We start from the raw sequence: 9491 nt of genomic DNA, 5'->3' as shown, positions 1-9491 counted from the left end.
TGCGCAGCAGCACACGGCATTCCCTGGCTCCAGACCGTGGCTTTGCAAGTACACACACGGAGCCAAGCCCTCTCCCCAGCCCGGCTTTCCTGGCTCCTCAGTTCCTGCTCTTCTCCCCCAGAACAGGGACCTGTTCTACAGACAGGGATCTCCCTGTTTGGTACAGCACCCCAGTGTGCTGCCTTTTCACCCGCTCACAAATAACCAGTGCGGGCTGTGCATTTCCCAGCAGCTGCTGGCGAACAGTGGGGTCTTGTGGGACCCCAAATCCTGCCCTGGCTGTTCTTCTGGGATGGAAGAAGGAGCGAGGGGCTGGAGAGAGAGGGGAGCAGCTGGGTATGGAAGGAAATAGAGGCTTTAGCTATAGCTCTTGCTTGTCCCCCTGGGGAAAAGCATCTGATTAAATCAAGATGCAGCATCCAGGGTTGCTATTCATTCCCTATATTATTAGCTTGTCTCATTTTATTAAATCTCCTTTAAGGCTTTTCAAAAGAAGCACGTAATTCACAACATATAATTTTTCCCAGATGAGATATGATGCAGAAGCGGGCTGCTCTGTCACTGGGGACTGGGGGGGTGGGTTTATTTGTTTCCTTCCCCCACCCCCTACTTCTTTAGCAACACTTTTCAGAAGTCTCTTGATTCCTTTTAGCATTTGGGATTTGATTAGAAGAGAATTTGAAAGCCTGAGACAAGTTTCAAATCCCCAATTCCTTGAGTCATCCAGGCAGTGAGGGCTCCCTTGGAGACACCATCCCTGCGCCCGGCACGATGCAGCTCCCAGAGCGGGCTCATGCTGTGCCGTGGTCTCCGGACTTTCTGCATCTGCTCCCCTTCTCCCATCGTTGGGGTGTGCTTGCTGTGATAAACTTGCCAAAAACCCCCAGCAGGGGCTGAACGCCCGTATCGCGGTGCAAAGCCGGGGCAGCGGCGTGCTCCGGCGGATTGCTCGCTGCCCCTGCTTTCCTTGCTGGCAGCACAAACGTGTGTCCGACGGCAAGGACGTGGCACGAGCTGGGGTTTTGGTGGCACCGCTCTGCAGTGGGCTTGGCTTTGCCACCAGGCCACCACGGGGATGGTGCCCCACTCTCCTGCCATGGAAACATCTCCCCCTCTGAGTGCACCCAGGTGTCATCAACTCATTGTCGATAACCATCCAGCACAGCTGCAGCAAGAGCTCTGTGCAGAGCAGAACTGGGGTTCCCCAGGCCAGAGGCACCCTGGGAGTCCTCTGTTCCTGGTTTCCATCCCATCTCATGCCATCTTCTCATCTGTGGTTCGCTCAAAGGCTGCAGCATCCGCCAGCATTTGGCATGGACGAAGGCGTTTGCATGTTCTGGATGCGTCCCCAAACCCCAGCACTTTCTTCTCCCTTCCAAAGAGCAGCGGCCTCCCTAGGATTAGAGAGAAATGTCACCTGTAACTGGAGATGGGCAGCAACTGGTCTTGGAATATAGGGCACAGGGGAGAGGGAGGCTCCGTGACCCCAGCAGATGCGTTGCTACAGATTTCAAGAGGGTTCCCATGGAAATAGTGATGGCTGGAGGGGTTGTAGGACAAAAATAAAAGCCCAAGAGGAGGCAGGGAGCTGGCTGGGCAGCGACGGGCTGGAGCTGGCGGGTGGATGTGCAGCCGGTGCTGAGGGCTTGGACCCTGGGGGTGTTTCGTGTCTGGGTCCTGCATCTGCCTCAGCTACTTTGGTTGTGGGGTCTGGAGGGGGCTGAGGCCAGCACAGGGTTTGAGGCTGCAGGGGGTGGGTCTGGGTTGGGGGAGTTGAGCTGGGTGAGGGCTGAGCCTCGCTCCATGCTGTCGCCCAAATCGAGGACCCTGGAGGCTCCTGCAAATGCTCAGCCCTGAGGCAGCAGCAAAGCAGAGCTGTGGGCAGATCCCAGCCCCAACATCGCCTTCCCGGGGGACTCTGGCTGCTCTGCCTCCCTCCTGCAACCCCAATTCAGAAAGGAGCCATGCTCGGCAAACAGTTCCCTTCTGAAAAAAACTGCAACATGGAAAAAGCAGCACATTCCTACGATTTTCTTTTGAAATAAGATCCAAGGAGGATGTGGCGCAGCGTGGCCAGCTCACCGGGCTGTCCCGGGGCGGCTTTTTAGTGTGCAGATTAAAGAAAACAGCCTTGTAACTTGTCCTCTGGCACATGGCGGGAGCTCCGTGCGTAAAAGCCCCCGGAGTGGAGGGTGGAGGTGGGCTGGGGTGGGTTGGGTGGCGTCTCCATGCTGTCCCTGGCAGGAGGGATGTGAAGGGCAGGGGGAACCGTGGGCACGGGGTGCTGCTGCTCTCCCGGCACTGGGGGTCGTTTTGAAGCATCCCCATGGGCACCCGCAGACCCCAGAGCAGGAGCCTCTCGGGGGTGCCCATGAGGCTGAACCCCAGCTCTGCTGAGGAGGGACAGATCCTGGGCCTGCCCCAGGTATTTATTTGGGCTCTAACACCCAGGTTTCCCACCTGGAAATAGCTTCCCACCAGGGTGTTCTTCCCCTTGCATTTCTTTGTGACCATTTAAAGCCCAGAAGATAGAGAAGACTGGTTTATTCCCCTGTAAACATAAGTCCTGTTGTGTCCCCTGTCTGCCTACTCTGGATTAAGGCATCCCTGATAAAGCAGTCAGTGCCCAAACTGGCCCGAAAGCCCCTGTACCACCTGTGCTCAAAGCTCAGCTTTGTTTTTGCATCAAATCCCAACCGCTGGCAGACAAGCCTGTCTCCCCTGCCCACCAAAGGGCCATGCTGAGGTTCAACCTTGGCGTTGTGATGGGTGCGGGAGCCACCGCCAGAGCCCTGAGCCCCCCGTTTCCCTCCATCTCCCCAAACAGCAAAAGCGCAGACTCAGCAAGCCGGGCCTGGCAGGAGCACAGCAGGAATCGTGACTTCTCCATTGCTCTGGCGATGCAACTCAGGCTGCCTTGATTGCACTATATGTTTGTTATGTGTTTATCCCCTGTTTCCAGCTAATTGTGTTTGTTTGCCATGTAAGGGCCAGTGGCCGTCCCTCCCCCGGGTTAAGGCGGTGCAGCTTTGCTGGCTGAAAGCAAACACAGGCGTAGGGTTATGGGTAGTCACAACGAAAGGCAGGGCCTTCGGGGACGTGTCCCCGGTTCTGGCTGTCCCCACTATCCCCTTGCCTTCAGGGAAAGGACCACAGGATGCAGCCGCCATCTGCAGCCCGAAGTGTCCCTGGATGGAGCATCCCGCAAGCGCGGCGCCGGCCCAGCACCGCGTGCCCATCGCTGGGGCCGTTTGGGTTTGTACGGACGATCTCCTCCCTCCGGCAAAAAAAATCACATGCAGTTTCAAGGAGGGGAGACGTGTGCTGGAGAGCCACGCCAGCGGCCATGCGGAGAAAACCCAAGTGGAGCACGAGGGGGAGCACAGCCGCTGCCAGGGGCTGCATGGTGGGACGGGGTGACCCGAGGCAGCGCGATGAGATGGACTTGGTGACCTGGCCATCCCTGCCAGGCAGAAGTTGTGATTTAACTAGTTTCTCCTTTCCCGGTGTTTGCTCTGGAGAAATGTCCTGAACATCATGGAAACGCTATCTGCGGCATCTGCACACAGCCTCACGTGCAGAGTTTCCCAAGGCTGCAAACAACCCCTCTGCCAAGCTCATATGAGCCGAGCAAGCCCCACAGTGGATTTTGAAGCCGTGAAGTTACGAAAATGGACCCGTGACCACATTTCCAGGGGCCCCGTTTGGTGCTCCGCACTTCCCCAGGAGCCAGCAGGATGCAGGGACCCCGTTTGGTGCTAGGTGCTACCCCGGGAGCTGGAGGGGTGCACCCGCCTGTGCCGGCACGGCGCCAGGTCTGCAGCCGGCTCGTCCTGGGGGTCTGACAGTGCAGGTCTCTTCTTTGGAAACAGCAGCAGTCTCATGTCCTGGCCTGGAGGCCGCGGGGTCCATCCCTGCATCAGTGCAGGATACGGCCCAGCTGCAGCCAGGCACTGGCCCTGGAAATGGGAAGGGGGGAAACAGCTCTGACACCACCAATGCTTCGTGCTCCCCACCCTCTGTAACGACAAATTCTTAGAAATATGAGGTAATTGGAAAGGAATCAAGTTTTTTCCTTAAAACCAGGGAGGGAGAGTCCCTTAATCCCTCACTGTTAAATACTATAAAACAATAAAAATAACAATCTGTGTTTTCCTCCCTGCAGCGCCGGTGAGCGGCACAGCACCGCTGGCCAACCCCCCGAGGGAGAAAGGTAGGCTTGGACCCCAGGAGATGGGCTTGAACATCACCTTCCAGCTCCCGCTGTGGTTTAGGGAACACAGCAGATGCCTCTGAAACATCAAACTCCAGCTTTATGGCAGCCAGAAGCAGTTCTGCGAACACAGTGACATATTAATCCATGCTGGCTGCTGTGGGAAGAGCTACTAAAAACGGGGATATATCTGGCATAGCCCCAGAAGAAAACCCTTGTGCAATACAAAGCTGACATGGAGTGCCTGGGAAGTGGGAAGGGTTGAGTTTGAAATGGTGGATCAAGGTGGAAGAAGTCAACCATTGGAATAATCTCCCCAGGGAAGGGGTTGACTCGGCCACATTGGACACCTTCAAGAGTCGTCTGGGCAGGGTGCTGGGCCGTCTTGTCTAGGCTGTTCTCATCCTAGAAAGGTTGGGCTAGACGATCCCTGAGGTTCCTTCCAACCTGGGATTCTGTGGTTCTGTGAAGTCCATGAAGCTGGTCCCAGTGCAGCACCAAACCCCTGTGCCTTTGGGATGCTGTGGGCATGGGAGGGGAAGCAGCTCCGTCACTGGGGTTTACGGTGACAGACACCCACCTGGGGGGGCTGATCCTGGCTGGGAACGGGAATGGTATAAGTGGGGCTGCCCCCAACCTCACAACAGGGACAGGGAAAGGTGTACATGATCCCCAGGCTGGGAATGAGACAGCACGAATACAGCCCTCGCTGCATTCTCGTTAAGAGTAGTCCTTCCCAAACAAGCACGTGTCTCTGGTAAATATTGATTTCACCTATCAACAAATCTGAATTTATTTACATCAGAGACTTTGAGCCAGGACTGGCAACTCTGACATAAATTGTCTGAACAATGCAATGTATCCTCTCCTTACTGGTTGCTATGGGTACTGGGCTGTTTTAGCCTCCGTCTATAAACATTAACTGTGAAGGGGATGTGGAGACTTATCTAAAAATAAAATACTATGCCCAGGTCTTTAAGAGGAAGGTCATTGAGACGGCGGTAAAAAAACACCCTTGTGTAATGGTGCTGAAGCGGTGAAACTGAAACACGGCGTCCGTGAGCCCATCCGAAGGAAACAGAGGCCAGACCGAAAAGAAACCAACACTTTTAATTCCTGCTGAGCAATGCCCAAAGGGTGAATTACAACATGCGAAAGCAAAAGGAAATCGGACCGTTTCACAGAGGCGACGCTGAGAAAAGGGAGGACCCTCTGCAGAGGGGACGACACGATGCTGACACGCGGCACCGCATCCCGGTGCCTGTGTGGGAGCCGGCAGCAGCTCAGCTCCCTCCTCCAGCGCCGCTGCCGGGGGCTTTACGCAGCTTTTTTAATGTCATTTACAGCTTATTTCTCAAACTGTTCTGGGAATCTGTAAACATTGAGCCTGGGCCTGGAGCATCATCTCTGGGATCTTCCCGTTCGGGGCAGGATCCGGCACCAAGCTCTTCGGGACTCGCTGAGGCTGGTGGCAGGGGCGGAGAGGCAGATCTGTACCTGGCTGCTGCACAGTGCAGAAGGCAGAAGCAGCCTTTTCCCTCCCTCCCACCCACCGCCCCTGCAAGGCAGTGAAAAATAGCTGGAAGGCACTGGCTGTGGGGAAGGCAGGCAGGACCCTCACGTGGTCCCTGGGGAAAATGAAGGGCTGGGTGGCTGTGGAGGGGACCAGGGCACTGACACGGCCAGGGGTGGGATATCTGCAGGGTATGGATGGGGACTGACTCTTCCCCTTGGTCTTCTCCATGCTGGGGCTTCCCCACGGGATGGTTGCCATCCCTCCATCCCCCTCGGGCAGTGGCTTAGGTCTACGTGCTTTTCAGTCACCTTTTTTGGAGCCTTTGCAAATTGTGCGGAGATGCTACAGGGCTCTGAGCCAGTGGGAAACCGCAGCTCTGGACGGGGCGGTTTCCCTCTCCCAGAAAAGATGAGGTTTGTTGCTGGGTTTATGGCAGGTTTTGTTGCTGAATTTGCAGCAGTTTCCCCTCTTCCTTCCCAAGCTGTGTTTGAACACCCCAGGGGCTTCCGAGCCCTCTCTGTTGCTTCAGCCAAGCTTTTGTTTGCTTCCTCTGGCTCTTTGGCAGCATCTTCAGAAGATCTTCAGCATCAGCCGAAGCTGGTGCTTCCCTGTGCTCAGAGCTCGCTTACAAAAGGCCCCCAGTGTCTCCATCATTATTCTGCTCGCCCTCCAGTCCGGGGCTGGAGCTGGGTTGCTTTTTCCCCTGCAGATCTTCAATAACTGGTGTGGGAGGAGAGGTCGGGAGCTCCCGCACCATGCGGCTCCCAGGAGAGCGTCACCTTTGTGGCAAGAGCCACAGTGACCCGGCCATGGGGACAAGGACCTAAGGACAGGGACCTCCAGCTCCTGTGGGCTACAGCAAGGAGGTGCCGCCGTGCTCAGGCTGTTCCTCTGATCACTTCCAATACTGCAGGGTGCTCAGTTGGCTCATTAAGGGTTGCTGGGTTAATTAGTAGGATACATCTCAATAGGAAAATGGGCAAATCGGACAGCGTTGGAACCGTAGAGGCATGTTGTGCCGAGGTATCCGAGACACTGCTTTGCAAAAGGCAAAGAGACGAGAGTCTGTTAGGGACCTCACTGGTGCTACAGCATCTTTGCTGGCAGAGGCTACTGGGCTGCCAAAACCTCAGCAGTGCCGTGTGCTTGTCCAGCCTCTTGTACTGCCGGCGGGCAGATGCACCGGGGGCTTCCAGAGGGGCATTTAGCTCCAGGGAAAGGAGCCTGGGCAGGAACTTCTGCTTTTGCAGAAACCTTTGGCCCCAAAAATCAAGCCTGGGCTGAGTTTCTGGGGTGAGCCGGAGCAAGTCCATGGGCGGGAGTGCTCTCGGCTCAGGCATGGAGCAGCTTGGAGCAGGGATGCTGATTTCCCTGCAGGGTGGTTGGGCACGCAAGCCCTCTTGCACCATCCCTGCCGCTTGCTGGAGCACCTGCCATGGCCGATAGCTGCTTTTTTCTGCCTGATTTAGACTAAGCCTGGAGCCTCGGAGCTCCCCGGCAATTTTCCCTCGCATTGACTCTCAAGTATATAATCAAAACAATTTGGGGGTTGCTGGTCGGGTGCCAAGAGGCGGACACAACCGCCGCTGTGCAAAGCCTTCCCGCTTGGGTTTTTACAGAGGTTTGAAGCTCAAATCCCTGGAGAAGCGCAGGAAGGGCTCTGGTGGAGCCGGGGAAGGCAGGACTGGGCAGGGGCACAGTGGGAGGGCAGGTGGTGCTCCCATCCCCATCTAATGTGCTCATAGGTGGGGGAGTCCAGCAAAGCAGCCCCTCTTGCTGAAACACCAGTCGGCAAACGTACCTGTCGCTACTTGTTCTTCACTCCCTTCTGTTTCTGCCGATATATTTCCTCTGTGAAAGGCCTGTGGTTGGGAGGATGGGAATTTGGGGAGAGAGGGGCAAAAGGAGGGAACAATTAAAATCAAGACTACTGTGTACTCTCCTCTGGGCCCCGTCACAGGCTGGCACAGCCTGACTATTCCTGTGCCACGGCAATCCTCGGCTCAGTTTCTCTGGACCATGGAGCAGCTCCAAGCCGCTCCTGCGCTGAGCAGGACGAGGCTCAGTACATGCTCGGACTCTCCCTAAATGCAGACTGGCCTTGGCTCTCTTTGCATCCCCTCCTTCCTTGCAAACACAAAAGACCTGTCACTGCTGAAGCAGAACTGCTGCTTCTAGGAGTAATTCTGGGCTGCCCTGTCCTGGGCTGCTGGGCTATTGCGGTGCAAAATATACCAGATGCCCATCCAAGGAGCTATAAAATGCAAGCTCTTCTTGCAGGGTCTCTTCAGATGACACAATAAGTCCTCTCACCGCCTTCCTTATTGTTCTCATATAGACAGAATCAGGCACCCGAAAGAAAAAAATATCTCATTTTGATAAAAATAAACACATGCATAAATGTTCCTAGAACTCAGCAAATAGTTTCAGAGCGGAATCTGCCCATTATCAAAACAATTGAAAAACAATCCGCTGTTTTCCTTCTTCCCTGCTGGATTAACTGGAAAAAAAACATCTCTACTTCTGCACTTCCCCGAAACCTTGGGAGTTAAAGCTGGTGGAAATAATTAGAAGCTCTCCAGTTTTGCAAAGCTACTCACCCTTCATACAGCATCGCAATTGTGTAGGAAATTGCCACTACTGCTGTCAGCAAAAGGCCAGCTGGGCTTGCATGCCTGTTTTGAAAGAGAAGGAAAAGATCAGGTAAGTACATGGGCTTATGCAAGACCTGGTTTAGAAAGTGAAATGAGACGCTAGGCTCCATGAGAGTACTCTCTTGCTCATTAAACAGAAGCGAACAAAAGGGTTGGGTTTTTTTGTACTTAATGTTAACTGTCTTAGACAGATGTTACTTGGCAAAGACTCTTCCCCAGCCTACTTCGGCGACTTCTTTTAAGTCTGATCCCTGCACGTCTCTGCTAAAAGAGCTTCTGCTTTGATGCTAAGTCCTGAGATTATAAGGCTGTTTAATAGCTGAGCAGCTGCTTGCATACGGCTGTGGCTCCGCGCCAGCGCGCTATAAGGGAAATGCCTGATGTGCACAGAAAGATGGGCCACCCAGTGTGCAGGAGACACCTGGCAGACGGAGCAGCGTATGGTACCGTATAGATCGACATGGCGGCTGAGCCATCGCGGGGCTGGGGATGGAAAGCAATTGAAGGGCCTGTGAAGGGTGCTGGGGCAGGTGCCGGGTCAGGGCTGGGTGCGTGGGGTGCTGGGGGCTCAGTTCATGTTTAAACCCATTTCAAGATGTCTTAGGAACATGTTCTATCACCTCCCAGGGCCCAGCTGAATGATATCCTTCAGGTGGTCACCAGGCACAGCACGGGGGACTGACGCCACCCACCACGCTGCTCTGCCTGGTTATGAGCAGAGGTGCTCGAGGGCTGCGGATGCAACGGGAGTGGCTGTTCCTTTTAGCACCAAGGCCAAAGAATCGGGACCAAAAAATCCCCATCACCTCCTGCTCTAAAGAGAGAGGTCAATGTAGGCAGCAAACCTGCACCACCCACGTGGGGCCACATCTTGGATGCTTGGCTTGAAAGTGTCTGAGGTAGACACCAGCGAATGCAGCAGGGGCTTTGCTACGGCACCAGGATTCCAGCAGCTGGGTTACAGTCCCCAAACCAGGTGCTGAGACCATCCCATGGTGTGCAAATTCCCCCAGGTGACAGTGGCCACGCCAGCAGCCATTCCCCACTTGCTAACCCAGCACCCACATGGTCCTGGCCCCATCTCCCCAGTGCGGAACATGGCTGTGTC

The 9491-nt window shown here is 55.1% G+C and overlaps 1 protein-coding gene across 4 annotated transcripts in view; it reads right to left on the bottom strand.

Annotated features, from left to right (window-relative positions):
* Positions 1-5304: 5304 nt before the first annotated feature.
* The window catches only part of PEMT (phosphatidylethanolamine N-methyltransferase), a 45782-nt gene continuing 41595 nt past the window's right edge, over positions 5305-9491 (bottom strand). For 3 of the 4 annotated variants that reach the window (XM_064461482.1, XM_064461479.1, XM_064461481.1), the window contains 3 exons: positions 8330-8404; positions 7531-7591; positions 5305-6764 (listed from right to left, as the gene is read on the bottom strand). In XM_064461482.1, coding sequence (XP_064317552.1) covers positions 7537-7591; positions 8330-8404 — 130 coding nt within the window. In that variant the 3' untranslated portion in view covers positions 5305-6764; positions 7531-7536. Of the gene's footprint in view, positions 6768-7530; positions 7592-8329; positions 8405-9491 lie in introns of all 4 variants that reach the window. The other variant, XM_064461480.1, reaches the window with a different exon arrangement.

Source organism: Phalacrocorax carbo, chromosome 10, assembly GCF_963921805.1.
Source record: "Phalacrocorax carbo chromosome 10, bPhaCar2.1, whole genome shotgun sequence".
NCBI lineage: Eukaryota > Metazoa > Chordata > Aves > Suliformes > Phalacrocoracidae > Phalacrocorax > Phalacrocorax carbo.
This window is presented reverse-complemented; position numbering and strand designations above follow the sequence as displayed.